This window comes from Anas platyrhynchos, chromosome 16 (genome assembly GCF_047663525.1).
Source record: "Anas platyrhynchos isolate ZD024472 breed Pekin duck chromosome 16, IASCAAS_PekinDuck_T2T, whole genome shotgun sequence".
Classification (NCBI taxonomy): domain Eukaryota; kingdom Metazoa; phylum Chordata; class Aves; order Anseriformes; family Anatidae; genus Anas; species Anas platyrhynchos.
Window position 1 is genome coordinate 12,439,580 of NC_092602.1, and position 19,928 is coordinate 12,459,507.

General features: G+C 42.7%; 1 protein-coding gene across 10 annotated transcripts in view; it reads left to right on the forward strand.

Annotated features, from left to right (window-relative positions):
- Positions 1 to 19,928, forward strand: part of GALNT9 (polypeptide N-acetylgalactosaminyltransferase 9) — a 429,083-nt gene that overhangs the window by 336,563 nt on the left and 72,592 nt on the right. For all 10 annotated transcript variants that reach the window (XM_072024316.1, XM_038187419.2, XM_038187422.2 and 7 more), the window contains 2 exons: positions 9,835 to 10,032; positions 18,716 to 18,833. In XM_072024316.1, the coding sequence (XP_071880417.1) occupies positions 9,835 to 10,032; positions 18,716 to 18,833 (316 nt within the window). The remainder of the gene's footprint in view (positions 1 to 9,834; positions 10,033 to 18,715; positions 18,834 to 19,928) is intronic.

Below are 19,928 nucleotides of genomic sequence, written 5' to 3' on the forward strand. Positions count from 1 at the left end.
ACTAATACTATTGAGCCGGTTTGTGCAGCCTCTCTAGACCACTTGGCTTCTAGAGTAGCTGCAGAGGATGGGTGAGAATAGCAAACATATACCAGAAGTGTAAAGTATTGCCTTGTTTTGAGTCACATGTGGAAGCTCAGTGTGTTCTTTTCTATTTCGCCTGTTCCCTTCAGCCTCTGGGGCTGCTGACAGCCATCTCCATCGTTGTTCTGCCTGTTCCCTCCTAGTTTGAACTCTGCCCATCAGGACTCACATGTTGGCCTGTCATTTCAATTTTCATCTCATTTCCTTTTACAAGGAGGAACTGGAAGCCTTTCAAGCTGGGTTGCTTTCTTTTTTTCCCATCAGGTTACTCTATCCCTGCCCCAGAGCTGTACCAACTTGGTAGTCGCGAGGGAGTAGCTTGTTAAAGCTCTGCTGTTCTGTTCTCCTGCAAAACCTTATAGTGCATGAATATTTTCCTCCATTTACAAAATACACCCATGTATTCGGAGGCTGCATGGATTACTCCCACTCAAAGCTGTCTATGGATTATTTGTGAGGCAATTAAAAAACAGCCAATTCTTTTGCCACAGAAAAGAGCATTAACTTTCTGTTTGGTTTGTGTTCCATCTCACAGTCATGTACCTGCAGTGCAATTTTAGTCTTCCACTCTGGGCCTGCTTTACCTGCTTAATCAGTTGGCAGATTAATTCGTAAGGAATCAGAGAAAGACCTTGTCACTTTCTCATGAAATATTCAGAATTCTGATGACAACAACAACAAACAAACAAAAAACCTTTTTCTTTAAACATTAGTTGCCCCACTATGGGTGAGCTTTTGCCTTATAACGCAATGTAGCATTTACAGGCTCTCACAGCATAACTCTCCAGGGACACTTCTAAACTAAAATACAATCTGGTAGGATATTAAAAAAAAAAAAAACTCCACAACCTGGCAGGTTGAATTAACTATTGAATTATTTATTTTACTGTGCTTAATTGCTCCTTTTTTTTTGCTTCTCAGGTGTTGAAATGTGTTAGCATAGAGCAGAGATTTTCTATTGACCTGTTCCCCTTAAGGCTTTTGGTAGTGAGAGCTATACTGCTGCTGTGACAGCAGAAGTGGAGGTGACCAGCTAAAAGGGAGGCCGTTACTATTAATTCTCAAATGGAATTTTAAATGAAAAGCATGCGATAAATTTCCTGTATAGTTCACATGTAAAATTCCACCTGCCCTGCAATAGAACCTCTTTTGTTTTTAATGGCTATTTAATGTCAATAGAAGTCAGGGTCTAGAGCCCACAACGCAGCAGAACCAATGGCTATGAAACGCTTGGAGTGCTCAGAATACACCTGTGAATATTCAGTGCCAGAAACATCCTTCCTCTTTCCTGGCTGCTGTGCCTGCAGGCAGAAAGGCAGTGGGACAGATGACCTTGCAAGGGGAAATACCAGTGGCCAAGAGGAGAAAAGAAACAAGGTGGAAGGTGGACCCAAGAAGACCACAGGACATTCTGCAGCCGTCTTGTCCTTGCTCCTGGCAGGACTCAGCAAGGACAGTGGCACACGGATTTGCTTAAAACCCTTGTTGCTTGTCATGTGCACTCATTTCACTCTTAGAGTAAAGGAGGATCTGCTCTCCCTCTGTCATGTTGGCTCAGAAAAACCCATGAAGACATTTTTTTTTCTTTTTCTAGTACCCTTGGAAATTGCTGTTCTCTGGTCTTTGGTCCCCATTTGTTTTCTATGTATGTATACCTACAATGGGGAAAAAAGTAGGAAGTGTTTTTCTCTGCCTGCATCTTTTTTAAACTATATTTTCCAGATAAAATCATGTTTCACAGTTGTGCTGTGAGGAAAATGCATCCATCTGTCAGTCTCCAATTTCAGCCAGATTTAACAGAAGGTTAAAGGTCTGAGAGATGGTAAGTTCAGAGAGGAGCTGTGGAAACAGCAACTGAATAACATTCAAATCAGTTCTTCTACAGAGTGGCTAATAGCATGATCCCAAACAAGTTATAGGAGGTTTCATAGTGAACAGAGCTGTTAAAAGTACCCAAATACAGGTAAAAGTGGGTAAAAGTTTCTACCAGACCAGCTGTGTGATGGGAAGGATGGTTGGCAGGATGGTTGAAGGATGGTTGCAGGATACCAGATCTCATCAATCACGTTACTCGCAGACGTTAGTCTCAGTCATCACTGATGCTTCGTTATATTCTGTGTCCTGCAGTTTGTAGGTAATACACCTTTAGCAGGAAAAGGAGGGAGTACAGTGGGATTTGAATGAAATTTGGCTGAGAAGGGTAAATGGGAACATGGTTTCTGGTGAGATAACAATGGGAGAATGCCTAGGCTCGTGTCTGGAAGAAGCATTAAAGAAAGGCTCCAGTGAGTGGGAGTGTGGAAGGAGGCCAGTGTGTAACAATTTAATGGAAAACCACAGTTTTCACAGAAAATATCTCCCAGAGAAGTTGTACTTTCCTGTCTGAAGGTATATTTAAGCCTGCATAGTTTGATTTTCCCCATATTCCTCTGAAGATTTCAGCATTCCTGTTCTGCCTTCTGTATGAGGTTCACCCACTGCGTTTGGCACCATGCAGGAACACGGAGCGCAGACAATTGCATCCTGGCTGATAATTATGTTGTGGAAGATGTAGAGCATTATGCAGACTCCTGTCTTTGAGAGATGGGAAAGAATAACATGACAAGGAGAAGAGAACTTCCCTACTTTCTGTCTGGGAGCAGAAAGCAGAGATAGCAGAGATGGGGTGTTAATTCTCTGGGTGAGAAAAAGGACACATTGAGTGAAGGAGGGCAGGACTCAATAAGAGAAAGGCACACAATATATTAGCAGTCATAAAGAGGGTGCTAGGAGCCATAAAAGAAGACATAATGATAGAGTATTATACTTGCTTTCTAGCTTAGGAATTGCTTTTGCACATCTCACCAAAGTAGTATCGAAGCAATGAATGGAGTTATGCAGCGCTGTAGTAATTAAAATTTTGCCAGACAAAGGGGGAGTTTCAATAAGGAAGCAGTGGAGTAAGAGGATTTCATCAAAAATTTTCAATATACCAAAGAGACAGAGACAGCCTGACATGAGAAAGAGGATCTGAAATATAAGCCAAGTATCTATTCGCCTGTGCTACACACAGCCCATCATTATAGATTATCCCTGAAGTTGGCAGTGTTTTAAGAAGATAGAAAATGGGGTATTTAAGGAACTAAGAAAAAGAGCTAAAGATCAAGATCCCAGGTCTATGAATAACCCTTTGCAGATACTATTTCATACTGTAATATGTAATGCAATTTGCTATAGTGGCCTTAAGCAATGGATTCTCTAGCAAGTGTGTAAATGAAAAAGGAAGTTGATTTCCTCCTAATTTTCTACTGGCTATGGTTATCCTAACTACTTTTTAATGGAGATGTGGTTACACTTCTGTAGGACAAAGGCATGAGGTCACGTGGCTCTTTGGGGACCTGGCAAGGCCTGGGATCTTCTTTCCTTCTAGCGAGAGAAGCACTGAAGGTGAGGGTGAAGTTGTTTGTAATCCTTCCCCTTTGGAGGATTCGCACCTGGGAATGGGAATCAGGACAAGGATACGCTTCATCGCAGCATCCCCGTTACCAGGCTGAGTTTGACTTGGGAAGTTTTGATTATGCAAAGGAAAGGACATGTCTTTATTGAAGGGGTTTTTCCTCATGCACAGACTCTACCTTCACTTAGGATCAGTGTGATAACTGAATGGGACATGTTTCAGATAGCAAAAGTGAACTAACATTGTCTGAGTGAAGAGGGCAGCATGCAGCAGATACCACATGGCCCTTCTGATGCATGGGGCAGCGCCAGCTTGCATACACAGGACGTGCAAGAACAGCACCTTCAGCTATTCATCTACCTAAACAACCTAGAGTGCTCATTGAGGCATCCTCATTGCTTTTCAGTGGTGCAGAAAAGAGCTATTCAGATTTGGCAGCCAAACAGCTGATCTTTAACTCTCCAGCAGGATTTTATCCTGTGTTTGCTCCAGTCTGACTGGGGGCTGCAGGGCTGAAACCTCCCTGATGGAGATGTCAGGCAGAACAGATGGGGAATTTCTTCCTCATCTTAGAGACTGGGGAAGGGAGTGTGATTTTTTTTTTTAATAGTCATGTGTTTTGTGTTTGTTTGTTTTTTTTTTTACTTCTGTGAGCACTTATTTACAGGAAAGGAACTCTGCATGAAATATTCCACAGTTGGCCTCAGTGGAGAATTCTGTATGTCTCTAGATCTCCTTGTCTGCATCTGAAAAACGTATATTGTCAGTGAAATTTGAGGCAGCATATAAAATCACACGCAAAATAAGCTTTCAGTTTACACATCCTTTTTTCTTATGTTTCTGAGTTAAGATTTTACTTCATAGTTTCTGGCAGTGCTACAGCCAGAGTAAAATAAAGTGTTAAATACACTGAGCCATAACGTCTAAGAGAGAATACCATATGGTTGTTCATTTATGTCTTATAAGAACTTAAGGAAGAGTCTTCACAGAAGAAAAAGGAATTATGGTTTGTGGGGGAGGGGGAGATAAAAACAAAGTTGGATTTTTTTAATATTAATTCATTTTTTATTGGAGTAAAAATTTGAATGGCTATAATGGAGAGGAAAAAAATGTACATTTATCTCAAAACAACCTAGAGAGCAGGTTATTCAGATATCCACTTAGGAAGGGGCAGAACATAAGAGAAACTTTCCCAACACTGTCAGTTATGAAAGGGTTTGGTTTTGGACAAATGCAGAAGAAGTGCCATTTAAGAAAAAATAAGTAGAAAGAAGCTGGTGACAAATGCCTAGTGCAATCCTTCTGCTTACAAACTGAAAGTTATTCTGGGCCTGTTCCTCAGATGATACAGGCTGGCAAAGCTTCCCCGGAGTTGTGAAGTTCATTGGAGCAGAGGAGTCAGACAGCAGAGGTTCTGGCCCGTGGCATGCATCTGGTTTCTTCTCTTATATCGCATGTGCTTATTCCTACGTTGTGCCTTCTTAGAAGTCTGCTTGAAGTCAGCAGGTGGTTTTACATATTTAAAGAGTGAATTATATAATCATGTGTGCTGAGAAGCTCATTACTAACTTGTTTTTATCTTCTTTTTTTTAAGAAAAAAAAAAATTGGAAGAAGCTGTTCTTTTTAGTGTTGTGAAAAATCAGACTTCCCCATTGGCATGAGCTCTGTTGCAATCTGATAAGGATGTAAGACAGCATAAAATTTGTGTTTGCTCTTATGTCTCCTGGGGTTCAAGCTGCTCTGCGTTGGCCCAATATTAAACAGAGAATGCATATATGTTCAGAGACAGACTTACAACGGGATTAGAGAAGCAAGTATGCTCACAGCATGACCTCTGCTTTTGCTCTCAATCTTCTTAGAAGCTTATTTTGTTCTCTGGGTTAAATTCTGCCTTCCAACTCTTTTCTGAACTCTAATGTTTATCTTGGGAGCACTTTCTCTTTGAAGCCCGCAGTACTGGCATTGCTTGCACTCCCTTAGAAGTCAACCTAGATGCTCAACATCTTGGAAATTCCATTGTTTGACCTGCCTCTTATGCCACGGGTAGGCAAAAATATGAAATGCATGGGCTGTATTTAGAGATACACCCAACAGTCTCTGACAAATCAACACATCCTTTAGCTTCTGATGAGAGATTCCTTCCACAAATCCCCCAGCATAGTTTCTGCAAGGAGGAGTCACTTAACAAAGCACCTGCTGTGGATGTCAATGTGCCTGTGAGAAGCCCACCAGAATTATGGTAAAGCCATATCTGCCTTCTGGCTTTTCAACCATGTACTGTCAGTTGCAGGACTCACCTGGGAATGAGACATTTGCAGTGTGTTCCTATATTTCAGGAGCCACTTCGGAGAAATAAAACCCAAGTGAAATAGGCATTAGCTTAGCTGAGTCTATGAGAGAATTAAATTTACTGTCCTCTCTCTTCTGGCTTTATCCATTTGCTAGCAATATATTCAGAGGGGGAGGACAACACTGACAAATATACACTTTTAGTGTGGATAGAAGGGAGGAACTTCTTTGTCACTCAAATTCTAGCCCAAATTGTCTGCTTGGTTTTTATAAGATGGGGGAAAAAACAAACAAACAAGCGAGCCTGGATGAGGCTAAGCACTACCTATAAAGCTGAATCTTGTGATTATATTTAGTTTACTGAAATCCGTCATGTCTGTGAATATGCCTGGGAGAATTTTTCCTCTTGCTTCAGTAAATAACTTGTCAACAATGTACGCTGCTCTGTTCCCATAAAGTATGTTTCTCGTATACAAGCTAGGAATCTAGGTTTTTTTTTTTTGCATCTGTGGAAAAAAAAAAAAAAAAAGGAAGAATCTCAAAATTCACATCTGGCTTGTGTACCTAATTAGGCAGGGCTGAATCCTGCCTCACTGCCAGCAGCAGCCATGTGGAAAGGAAATACTCAAACGCCATATTGCAGCTCATCAGCACAGCACGGCAAACTCACTTGGACTTCAGCAACCACTTCCACTCAGTCCTTTTTGTCCAGGGAGCTGCCAGGAGCACCTGACTTCTCCAGATGCTCAGTGGAGAAGACAAGAGATGAGGAAAGCAAAGAAATGAACATTGGCATGTATAAAGAGGATGAGTAAATCCATATAAGAATGTAGCAGCTTAAAATAAAGGAAAAAATTAGAAATGGTGAGGAAAGATTTAAGCATAATCCTTTCAAAAACCTTAAACAATCAGACAAAGCCAGAATTACCACCAAAGTTGACAAAGGATTTGATGCCAGTGCAGCTCAGCCTACAGACACAAGACTACCGTGCAAGTCTGCTGAGGCCAAAAGATCTACTCCAGGTCTGGACTCGGCTAGCAGTGAATAGCAATTAAAAAAAAAAAAAAAAAACAACCCCCACACAAAAAAACAGACAACTCATATTTCATGGATTAGGCAATGTAAAAAGAGTCTATTACCCTTTCCTGTTGAACCTCATAGTACTACCTCATTAGACAGACTGGCTGTTACCTCAGGATCTTGGCAGGTAGAAAAAGCACAAGCAATGTTTGTGGTGCAGAGGGCATTTGCAGAATCTGGGGGCTTGAATATTCCTGTAGATCCTACTGCAGTGTGATAGGGCTTGGTGTTTAAATACCCCCTTGCTATTTCTGCTGTCCCTGGTTGGGCAAGGGAAGCTGGGAAATGTGACAGGGGTACAAGGTTTAGCTGAGAAGTCACTCCATTTTGAGATTTGTCAAGTAACAGAAGAACTCTGCACTGATTTGCTCATTCCCTGTGTGACTCAGTCTGCTCTCTGGAGGATGTGATCCCTCCACTCTGTGATAACTTCTGTACCAAATCTGCTAAAGTGATGTCCAGGGGCTTCAGAGATGGATCTTTGGCAACACACAAGGGCTTCTGAAATGTTGTTTGAGTCAATTTTGTAACAAGGCTCCTGCTTCAAGCACTCTGCAAGGACAGTGACCTCCTCCAAGGTCATTTTTTTCCCCACATCTGCAAGGAGGACTCCTTTACAGGTTAATTAGTGGCCTGTCATTAACATCTATATCTGTTGTTTGGTGTTTTGAAAACCTTCATTTCAGAGGCCAGAAAGGAGTGGGAGAGCCTCCTACTGATATTATGCATGGGGATTACCACAGCTGAGCACGGTGGCACCTGATTAGCGATGGGAGAAGCGTGGCTGGCTGACATCTGCCTCTAGGCTGATGAACTGAGATAATATTATGGAAATAACAAACTAGATTCATCTTTTTTTGCATTCTTCCCTGCTTTATTGGAGTTGCAAGAGTTTTTCTGCTGGACACCCGCAGTTTTTTAAAGCACTTAATCTCATAACTATAATCTCATATTAATAACAAAAGCGGCTTACCCTGATTTGGTAGGTCACATTGGCTTTTTAGGGAGGTTCATGTGTGTGGCCTAAGGATTTTATGAATTGGCATTCCAGATAATGTACTGCACTGTCCTGACTCTCTCTCAGGTGTTTCTTGTCTCTCCCACTAAAAATAAAAATTAAAATGTTGGTTTTGCCTGGGGTGCAGTTCTTTAAATGCTTCTTTGGAGGCCTTTAGTGCCTTGCAGGAGTAGACTTTGATAGCAGAGGTACTGCACCAAAAATTGGAGGCAGGCAGTAGTAAGACAGACTTCAAAGCAGTCCAATCATGAGGGATGCCTTGATTTATTTTCAGAATAAATTAAGTAGAGTAAGAATACTACACATGTTGCATAAGAGATGAACATCTAATGCATAACATTCCTGGCCAGGCCTTCAGAGAGAAGACAAGGGGGATTTCTGCAGCTTGCAGTGGGGTCCTTCTCTTCCCACCATGCGTGTGATCAATCTTTTTATTAAAATTTACATGTTCTGTACTATTGGTGTTTAGCTGATTAAATTCAAATGTCCTTTTTCTAGAGGATTCCACATAAAACTAGCTTAACTCTCTACAGCTTCTTTCCAAATGAAATGCTGCAACGCCTTGCATTTTTTTTTTCAGTCATGCCCTTATTTTACATGATTTTGTGATGCTTTATCTGCAGTAGCTCATCCTTGATACTCAAAGGTTTCACTGAATCTGTCTCTTTTTACAGAAGTGAGAGGGGTAAAAAAAGAGAAAGCAAACAGTTCATGGCCTCATGTAAGCAATATGGAGTTTGTGCACACAAAAGAGAAATATTTTGGCCATATTTGAGTAAAGAGAAAATGCTGTTTTCTTACAGATGAGATCAGAAAATTTGTGTTAGTTCAGACTGAGACAATGCAGAATGAAAATGGAGGTTGAATTAATTTCATAACTTGTCCCTTTCTGTTGGTCTACACAAGAAAATACATGGTAACAAACAAAATATAACAGAATATGAAACAACAAATTGAAAGCACAGGAGAATGATTGCCTTTTAACCAACAACAAAAGTATAATGAGAAAAGATCAGTGTTCAACTCCTACTACCACTGTGAATCACAGCAAGCCACCCTTCCCTCAGAGAAGATACATGTGAGAGCTCTGCAGAATCTTCAAAGTTTATTTCAAGAGGAAACAGTTACAAAAGAACAAGCTGGTGTCTGTTTCTAGTGCTGCTTTGAGAAGTGCTTTCCACCCTTATGTAAGTTTGCTGCCTTTTTGGATCTGTTTCTCTCAAAATTCTTAGCAACTTCAGACTACCTTGGTCAGAAATGGGTGTTTGCACTGAAGCTTTTTACTTTCCTGAAATACTTTGGGAAGTAGGTGCTGTTGAAAGCACATTGATGTTTTAAAGCCTTTTGAAATGATGGCACATTTCCTGCAGCTTGCTGCTTTTGCACCATCTGTCTACTGAGACCTTCTTATTGCCAGAGAGGTTTTAGAAGGTATAAAGCAGCCATGCTTGTCATCCAAGCTAGATCCAATGGGGTCAGTCCTTAGAAAACAAGATTAAAACCTTTGAGTAACCTTCAGATTGATTCAGTCCCTTTTTGTTCTTCAGGCCCTTTAAGCAAGAGGCATCCTGGTGGTGTAGACATGAAGAGATTTAGTTACTCTCAGTGCTTGCCCATTGCACACTGAAATGACAGTGTCCAGGCATCAGAATAAGTGTTTGGGAAACGTTGTGTTGTTAAACCCTGGTACACCTCCATAGAGGCAATAATTCGTGTGATGTTGGTATGTGAAATGTGCCACACCGAACCCTGGCTTCTGCTCTATGGCAGTGACCTGCACTCAGTCCTGCTGCACTGGGTTTTCGGCTGCCATCTTACTGGTTCCTCCTCTCAGTATCAGAGAACTTTGTTTTATCAGACTGCAAAGAAGGGACTTGGTCTAACTGGGTGGCTGTAAAACATTTTCCTCTTTTTATTGTTCTCAGGGTGGAACCCGCACTTACCCGGATCAAAGAAGATCGAAAGCGGATCATCTTACCAGCGATTGACAACATCAAGTACAACACTTTTGAAGTGCAGCAATATGCCAACGCAGCCCATGGCTATAACTGGGGCCTCTGGTGCATGTACATAATCCCACCACAGGACTGGCTCGATAAAGGGGATGAATCAGCTCCCATCAGGTAAATCTCCCGTGTCACTCTGGTACTATGGTTGTCTCCTTGTCAGCTGTCTGCCAAGGGGGAATTCAAGTGAAGCAAGGCTGGAGGCTTTTGTACAGGGATAGTAAAATGAAACTGAGGAAAACAGATGGCTCTACAAAGCAGTTGATGCATGTGTCACAACTCAGAGCTGCACTGCAGTGTGCATAGAAGTGAGTGTGCTTTAGTTGTGAAAATGTGATTCAGGTTCACGTTGTGTCCCTTAGTAGGATAGCAGGATCTTTTTCATCTAGGCTTTTATTTTCTAAACGGACTGTGGCATGTGTAATGAGCCAGATAAACATTGTGTGTATGAGAAACGAAGGTATTTTGTATGTGATTACAAGGAGGCTGTCTTCACTTTGGGTCTGTAGGCAGCATTCTTGGACATCAGCCCAAACCAGAGCTTCCCAGCAGCACAAGTAGGAGATGTGTTAGCCTTGTCTTGTTGGAGAGTTGCTCTTTTTTTTGGAGAATTTTACATATGTTCTGAGTTTTCCCCCTGGATGGATTTTAAAATAACACTGGACCATATAAGCAGAGTATCATTTTACTTTCTCTGTAAGGTAACATTTTGCCTTACAGAAATGGAATTTTCTAAGGAAATACTGTTTCAGGAATTGTGATAGCGGTTTTGAGAATTGTTTAGAGGGATAACAGGAACTGATGAGAAAGGGACTTTCTTTCCCCTTCATTTGAAAATTCACATCTAGCCTTTCTTCTCTGGCACAGGTGCTTGTCTTACAGCTCTTCTGAGAAGTGCCATGCTGGGTGAAGGGTAACCCTTTTAGCAACAGCTGAAATGAGTGCTAAAAAATACAGAGCTCACCTATGCACTTTTGGTTTCTCTGCCCTGTTTTTGAGCTTTCTTAAGAAGGATGCAAACTGCCACCTTACAGACATCTTCATCCTGATGTGTACCAGCTCCATCCTAAAGTAAACTAAACCTGCGTTGTATGGTCCCAATGCATGCTCTGGCACAGGTGATATACTTCCCTTCCAGCATAGAACCTGAGTTGTCGGGTCCCAAGAAGTTTATTCCCAACCCATCCAAGCAACTTGAACCTTGTCCAACAGGAAGGGCCCAAGTGGTCTTTTAGGAGTGAAAGGGCACAGACAGACTGCTCACATTTCTAAGACTGGTTGGCTGGAACGATCTCACAGGATCCGGCCCTCATACAGGAAATAATATTTCAGTCCACATTTGAGCAAGTGTTACAAGTTGCTCTTAGGTTCATTCACATGCCCTGTGACTGCAAGACAGAGCTGTGCAGTGACATTAACCTTACTTATCACAGGACAGCACAGTCCTTCCTCACTGACCCTTTGCTCAGCTTGAAACCTCAATAAGCAGTAAAGTAATTACTTACGAAATCGGTTTTCTTGGATAACATGCCCTGTCCTCCTGTCATTGTTTTAAAAGTGCAGGTGTTTTATATCTATTTCACTCAGCTCTGAGAAATAGATTATTGAAGAAGAAAAATTAATCAGCCAAAGCTTTCACTCCTGAAATGGGGGTTTCAGCCTTTTATTCCCGAAAGGTTTTGCACACTTCATTACTTCCAGTTTATATGTGAAATCACTGTATTAATTTTCACATTGGTTGTTCTCATATTTGAGTATCTTCTGTTCAGGCGAACATTGTCAAATATCACATAAGACTGAACCAAGAGGTTAAACCTCAGCAACTTCCTTAGACACAATTTTCAGTGCACTATTTTCAGGTAGCTAGTGCACCCTCTGAAGCGTGGAATTCTGCAAAGAACTTCTGGAAATTCAGCTACGGATCTTTTTTAATAGAGAATAAGGAATCTTATCCCTGTGATGCTGTGAGAAGTGTTAGTTTTCTTTCTGCTGTACGGGACCTGATTTACCATAGGCTCCCCTCAGGTTTACGGTCAAGTTCTTCCCAGTGTTATACTGGCACTGAGTTGGAGCAATAAAGAAGTGAATAAGGTCCAAAAACTCAGGCCCTGAGTAGTGTTGCAATCTGATGCACATAAGCAGCTGGCTCCCAAGAGCGGTGATTTTCTTCTGAGCAGAAACCCTCCAGCTCACCAGTGCATAAACTGCACAGAGACGAGACCAGCAGCATGAGGAGGAGAGCACCTGACCCTTGCTGAAAAACACAAGGAGCACCGAGATGTTCTCGGTATGGAAGGCTCTCTCCGGCAAATCACAAATTACATGCCCCAAAATGCAGAGACGTCAATGTTGAACCGTGAACACTTACATGGCTCCCTGGGAACGTGTGCTTTGAAGGCAGTGATCAAGGAGAGCAGAGCACTCGCTTTATAGCCATGCTGCCCTGATTTCTGATGGAATAGCACCTGAGTGGATTTGCCAAGGCATTTGGCTGTGCTGTTTTGTGCTGTTGGGTTATGCCTGGCTATAGAAATACAATGCAATTTTGTGTCTTAAATGAGATGCCGGTGTAATTATGGTAATGGAAAGAATGGAAGTATGAGTGTAATTGATGGAAAGGCTCAGGAAGTCTGTACTAAGTACTGGGATTTGAAAGCATGCATGATAGGAACTTACTAACTGTAAAAATTTAAGGTTTGAAAAGGAAGGGGAAATCAGAAAAGTAAGCAGATTTCTTTAAAAGTCTCTGTAGGTCTGGGACAGGGTTTGGTTTTGTAACTAGCTTTCCGCACAGTGTACTGCAACGATGATTTCTGTTTCAGTCCAGTTTGGCAGGGAGGCAAACTGGTCCACATTGACAGTGTTTGGAGCCCTGTGTCTGTTCAGTGCATTCATAAGACTGTTCATCATCACAAAAACTGCAAGCTCATTCAGTCTTTGCCTGTCTCCCCTAAAGCTTCCTTTGACACTGTCTTTAGCAAATAAGGGGTTTGTTTTGCATGTCTCTGTTTTGTAAAAGGAAAGGCTAATAACTAATAACCCTAAGATTGGTTATGTGGTTGATGTAGACGAATTCTTACTCCCAGATTTCCAAAGGGATTAAAAATTTTCAGTGGAAAATATGTGCCCTGGTATCAGAGAGGATCAGAGCCCTGGCATTTCTGATGTTTACATTGCATGAATAAATATCTCGATCTGCAGAATTGGACGAGATATTTAGGAAGTAGAGTCCAATTTCTGTTTTCTTCTGGGATTACACAACAGATGTGCTTACTTCTCCTTTTCTCGGAAGTTTGTTACTTGAAGCCTGATCCTCTACTTTCTTGAACACTAACAGCCATGCAATCCTATTTAGAGCCTTGCTGTGAAGGAGCAGGAACTGCCCCTCAAGTCCATGGGACACCATATAGGCAGTTATGTCAAGTGCACACCATAATATGCCAGACCAGCTGTTGTGGTCCAAGTGACAAAAGGAATGTGGCCTTGAAGTGCAAACAAAGGTAAAGACATAGCAAGAATGAAGTGTCAGATTTTGTAATTTCTGGTACAGTTCAAAGTCAGTTCTTTTTTTTTTTTTTTTTCTCCATGTTAATAGTCTGAAATTCAGACCAACCGATGTTCCCCTTGCTTCTGCAGGCAATCCATTTTGCATGTTTGACATTTAAGATGTAAGATGTCTCTAACGTGAAGATTTAAATGAGGATTGGTATTTTGACACACTGTGTCCATCACATCATTTTCCATTTGTGTTCCTGAGAACACGCTGCCCAAAAATGTCCTTATCATCTGGCAACAAACCACGTAACAAAGGATACCATTTCAGAGGGTTTCTAATGAATTTGACTGTGCAGTGAAACAGGGTGGATTTTTTTTCTCTGTACAAAAGATACTCCTGGATTTTGGAACAGCAAGGAAGGTGCCTGGTATCCTGAGCTCTGTCTCGTCTTCCCTTGCCTGCCATGATGTTGATGGACTTCTCAGTTTGGTTTCATGATCTGAAGCCACTAACACTGGAGTCGTTAGTCAGCCTCACTCAGCCGAGTGTTGCACGGCTTTCTGTATTATCTTCCTCCAGCAGCAGCGGTGCAGCTCGTTGTTGCATGTTCTCACTTACTGCTTTAATATGCTACGGCTTGGTACTGCAAGGAACGTGTGTGTGCACTCACAGAGTCAGCCACTCCAGAAAGCACGTGTGTCTTGTGCACATACAGGAATGATTGTCTGGAATGCCTACAGTGAGGCTAAAGCTGCCTGCTTTAGCTGAGATTGTGCATGCCCATGTCACCTGCAAGTTAGACGTGCTGCTGTGTCGTAGAGGTGGGGATGCAGCTGTCTATGCTGCCCTGGGAAGAAATCCATCCATGTACATGAGCTTAAGAAGGGGTTCAGCTGTAAAGTCTGCTGGGATAAACCATGCAGTCATGTAATAATACAACTGATGGCTGTTAATTGATTGATTTTGGCCATCTTTTCATTTGCTGGTTCACAGGAGCCTGTAACAGAGCAGTTTTTTTTTTAGTTGCCAGGTTCTGACAGGTGTCCTGCCTGTTCGAAAAAATACACTTCTGCAGGGCATCAAAATGTTATTCTACATCCCTATTTCCCTGCCAAGCATTCCTAGCCAAGCATTCTGAGTTGCTTTTTTTTTTTTTTTTTTTTCTCTTGCTATATCTCTCCAAAGGAGTTAGCAAACCTTCTCTTCATTAAGCTTGTCAGGTTTTTTCCTGCAGCTCCCGAAGAGCAAATTTGTCCTTGAGTTCTGTTCTCACAGCCTGGTGTGATTCTTTTATTGCAAAAGACATGATTTGTAAGAAAAAATAAATGCTTATGCAGTCTTCCCCACTTATCTGTCAGGTCAGGGTTGAGGTGCTGCTTAGGAACCTGAATCAAAGCAATGTTCTGCCAGGAGAGGTGGAAAACTCAAAGATATGGTGTGTGATATGTCATTTCAACCTCTTTCTCCTTATCCCTGTGTATACATTTATGTTTATGTATTTTTTCATAATTATTTTAATGTCTATATTTGTGTATTTGAGTGCTTTTGCAGGTCAGTTGTCCTGGAAGTAGTTCTTACAGCATGGTCTGAAAACTGTTTTAACTTGACCTGATTGCACACAAAGTGACCTTAAGGCAGGGGGAGAAAGGTGTGTAACGAAGAGGAAACGCTGTGGTTTCACGTGCAGTATGTCATTCTGGTGCTCAGCCCTTTCTCCTTTGCTTGCTCCTGACTAAGCCCCCAGGCAGCATCCTTCAGCTGCCCACAGAGGGAAGGAGGGCGATGGACCTGGCTGGAGAAATGGGTATGGGCACCTGCTGCAGTTCTGCCAACAGAGCCATTCTCCCGGAGGTCTTGCTAAAATAAAACAGCCCTGGCTCAGACCTACAGCAAGTGGCTTTCACTTCTCTGCCCCTGGAGCCCACCAGGCAGCAGGAACTGCTCCCTTCCATGCAGTGCCTCTCCCTCCACGTCGCCACCCACACAGTACCTGCTGCAGCAGCAGGCGGAGAGGGAGGAAGGATTTGCTGCCATGAAGTGCTGCTTTCACTGCTTCCTCCCTTTCCCCAGGGCAATATGCAGAATAATCTCTCTCCCCTATCTCCCTTGCTACAGCCATGCCATCAAGTAATTTCCACAAATTGACTATGCTGTATCTTTCACCAGCGCAGAATCAATAGTATTCTGTGCTGCCTTCTAAGATTTTAACTGTAAAAGCCACTTTACTGTGTTTCCTGTTATCCTTTTGCTGCTGCTGTTGATTATAATTAAAGCTTATAGCATCCTCAGTTGCGTGAGAGAATATTGCACAGATCAATTAATTCTCTCAACACCTTTGCGCTGTTGGTAAAAAACAGTACATCTCCAACTGCTGGTTCACGATGCCTTCCTTCTAAAAATGTCTCTGTTTTACTACAAAGTCCATGACTAAAGGAAAAAGGTCATTTTCTATACAGCAGCTGTAGTTTAAGTTAATCTGTTTCACTTTGCAGCTGAGAAGTGCTAAAGGCTTGCACCTTCTCACTTTCCACCCTTTGGCCAGGGGTAGGAGTTTAAGACATGTTAGCACAGTTGCTTTTGCTTGTATGTTTGTTTCAGACTTGCAAGGGGAGTGCTTGTTGTGCTGTACTGAAAGCAGTAGATACACTGGAGCTTTTCAGGTGCTGGGGAACCAGAGATGACAGCCAGGTGACCATGCTTTTGGGGGACACGTTTTTTGAACGTGTTTGCAATATGTCAGTGTTACGCCGCAGACTAATATGAAATAAAAAAAAAAAACGGCTTGAAGTGCTTTTAGAAATAAATTTTAAGGCTTTTAAGCTGCCGAGGCAGTTTAGAAACTTTTACCCGGTATTATTATCTGTGCTTTGCAGCCAGAGAGGCAGAGGCTGAGGGAGGTGGCTCACTGAGGAGCAAGTGAATGACAGGGCTGGGAGCACAGCCGAGGTCCCAGCCTCACAGCACTGTTGCCAGCTCACTGGGCTGTGCAATCGCATCGCACTTAGTTTACAGTTGGGTCAGTCAAAGCACGGGGAAGTTGAGGGCCTGGACTTGATGAGGACTGAACGTCCAAAACTCTGGTTGAACCTGATGGAGGTGCTGACACACACTGTTCAGAAAATGCAATGTTGTGCTTCCTAGGCAATTTCTTCCTTTGCATCAGGATGCGGCGAGGGCAAAGCCTTGGGTTTCTCATTTCATTTCCCCTGCAGTGACCACACTCTCCTTCAGCTTCTGGGGCTGCAGCTGTGCTGCTGCACAGATGTGCAGTGACTGTGGGAAGCCAAATTCAAGTGGAGAAAAGCACTGAGGGTGACAATTTTTAACTGGCATCTCTGAAGAGCTGGATGTGGTCCCTTCTGCCATTGCATTGCTTTTGATTCTCATTCCTGAAAATATTTTTTTCTGAATATGCCATGAAGGGTTGTGGGGTCTGCCTGCATTTGCGTATATCAAATGAGAAGAAATAAAACCTGGGAGAGAGAGAGAGAGTGTTGCAACAGCAGTCCTCAGTGGCATTTGTCTGAGAGTAATGATTATGTAGTTGCATCCAAAATGTATTTCCCACCCCCATTCAATTACCAGGTTGGTGTTTTAATGGACAGAGCTGGCGGCTGTAAAAATTCCTCTCCCGGGGAGAGGGATTCCAGCACCTGAGAGCAGTCTGCAGAGCCGAGATGTAGCACTCCTCGGTAGGAAAGGAGGAGAAACACCCTCCTGGGAGCATCCTGCTGCTTTAAGGAACTGCCTCTGGAGGATTTTTTTAGGGGGCTGGAAAGAGAGTGGGTCTAATCCCAAACTAAAGCTGAGTTTTAAAAAGCAGTGATGCTCTAGCATTCATACACTGGAGCCTTGTTCTTAGCTTTAAATACATAAAAAAGCAAATGAAGAAAGTGCCTTGTGCTTCTTCTCCCCATCCCCTTCTCTTTTTGTCATGGTTAAAGCTTAAGAAATACCTAAATAATCCCTCAAAGGCTTATTTAATTTCAGAGCTACCGAATTTCCTTTCTTTGGTCATGCCCTTCTTTTATTTCACTTTCCAGACAAAATTTATTCCTTGGTAGTCTAAAAACCATTTGTCAATGATGCAGGATCTCAGCCTTTGTTGAGGCAAGTCTGTCTTCAGGCGTGGCTCTAGGAGCTATAAACAAGAAGACACATTTTAGCTAATAATTACCATTTACAAATTCCATCCATCTCACAAAAATCCTGGTATATAAGTACATGAATAAAGAGAAGAGGGATGTGTCCTGCCGAGAGCACCCAAGAGACTGATCCAACAGACATCCTTCACAAATAGCAGCACCAAACAGAGACATGCTGGTGTTTCTTGCACGTACAAGAGGGGGACTGGGGGGCTGTGGGAGAGGTCCAAGCACCGAGAGCTCTGGTGGTGCCCCTGCCGCAGTTTGTTTGTAGGGTTTGTGGCACCTGGCCTCAGTTTCCTCCAGCCTTTTGGAATGAGTGGCTGCAGGGAGCTGGCTGAGAGCCCCTCTTCAGTCCCAGGTCATCCATGAAAGCCTTAGTAAACATTGCTGACTCTCACCTCTGCAGCTCGCAATCCAGGGAGTGCGTCTTACTCGAGGGGGGAACGTGAGAGTTAACCGAGCTATTTCAGCTTCTTTGTCAGAAACGGTGACGATCAGATGTGTTTCTATCAACAGCTGCCTTTTCCAATTATGCAGAGAAAACAAGAGAGGGATAGTGTGCACTGCAGCATGGGCCTGTAATGATCTGAGAGGCTGCAATGGCTTTCAAACAGAGAAAAAGTGCAAGGGAGAGACACTGAAACAGTACCAGTAATGTGAGCGCCACAGCAGAGTCCATTACAGCTAAGTAATAGGAGTGTTTCAGCAAATGAACCTTTTCAAGGGTACCAAATAGTTCCTGCCACAGGTCGGGCTGTGCTCTGCAATGTCGGGGTATGCATTAGGGACAAAGAATTGTTTTATCTCACCATACCTCGGCCGTTGCTTTGAAGCCTTTTAACCTCCTGCTATAGAGATGATGAACTCCTGGTGAGATAAGGACCTCGTGCTAGCGCCAGTCCAGCAGCCACCTGCTGCTACCAGTGGGATCCACCAATACCTGGGTAAAAAGGGTCTTCTTTTCCCCAGCCAGGGCGGTTTTTCATGTGTGTATGAAACTGCCTTGTGAATATGTTTCTGAGATGCCACCGGTAAATATCTTGTGAATTATTTTCTGGACAAATTGGAGAAGCATTCAGCTATGTGTAAATTTGTTAGGAGGTAGTTTCTGTAATAGCTAATAACTGACTTTGTTCTTTTCTTTTGTCTCTTTCAGGACACCAGCCATGATTGGGTGCTCGTTTGTAGTAGACCGAGAGTATTTTGGTGAGATTGGCCTACTTGACCCTGGTATGGAGGTCTACGGAGGAGAAAACATCGAATTAGGCATGAGGGTGAGTAAGGAAGGAGACACTTTGTGCAATGTCTGTTTGCGAAGAAAAACAGGAGCCTGTGGCCCAGCAAAAGTGCTGCCTACCTGACTGCAGGCTATTGCGCTGAAGTAATTGATACTGCAATGCTATCTGGAACGGACAGTCCCAGTAAATGAATGTTCCTGGTCTTACTGGCATTGAGACAACTGAAAACAGTCAGAAATATGGTTCCTTGGTTCATTCTGTCAGTGTATGAACCCGATGAGACAAATTCTCCTCCTTTTCTGGTAGCTCTGTTTGTGTTTAGAGCTGTGCTAACAGTCTGTGTGTGCTCATTGCGCCTAGATGATGTTGTATGCATGTGGTCTAGCAGATGCAGTACTGATGGAAAACTAAGGCCAGGCTGAGAGATGTTCTACATAATACACATGATAATTGCTGTGGTGTTTTAGGACATTAAGGGTCTTTTTTACAGAATAAGAACTACGGGGTACAGGTACAGTCCTGAGATTGCTGTACATCATGTTTTCCAACATTGTCTTCCTTCAGACTTGTACTTTGTGACTTCTTCAGTGGTATTCTCACAGAGTCTTTGGGGCCAGCAGGTATCAGTCCGCACTGTGCTTCTGAGCCTATTTGATACTTGTCATCCTTTGGCCTTGTTTTTAAGGTGCTGCTTGCCAGCAAGTCCTTCTGAAGTCCAAGGAACCTGCCATTGCTTAGCACTTGAAAATTAGACTACTTAATGTTGCATGAACACAGTTTTCTCATTATAAAGCTGGCTGTTTAATTATTTTCCCCTTACTCTTTATTCCCTGCTTCACAGAAACACGTCCCTGGTGCATGTAATGTGCTCGTTAAAGCATATATTCTGCTCATGCTGAAACACTGAACATCAAATTAGTCCATCCTTTATCCAGCTCTTTTTTTTTTTTTTTTGTAAAATGGCTCCAAACTCCTTCACACCAGTGGGCTGGGAGGGAAGGTCATTGTAGCCAGAGCATGTTTTTGCATATGGGTGTGTGTTTATTATTGCAGAATCGCAAGAGGGATGGGGTTTTTAATGGGACTGTGTGGCTACACTGCGTACACTTTCAGGTTCAGAATTCACACTGG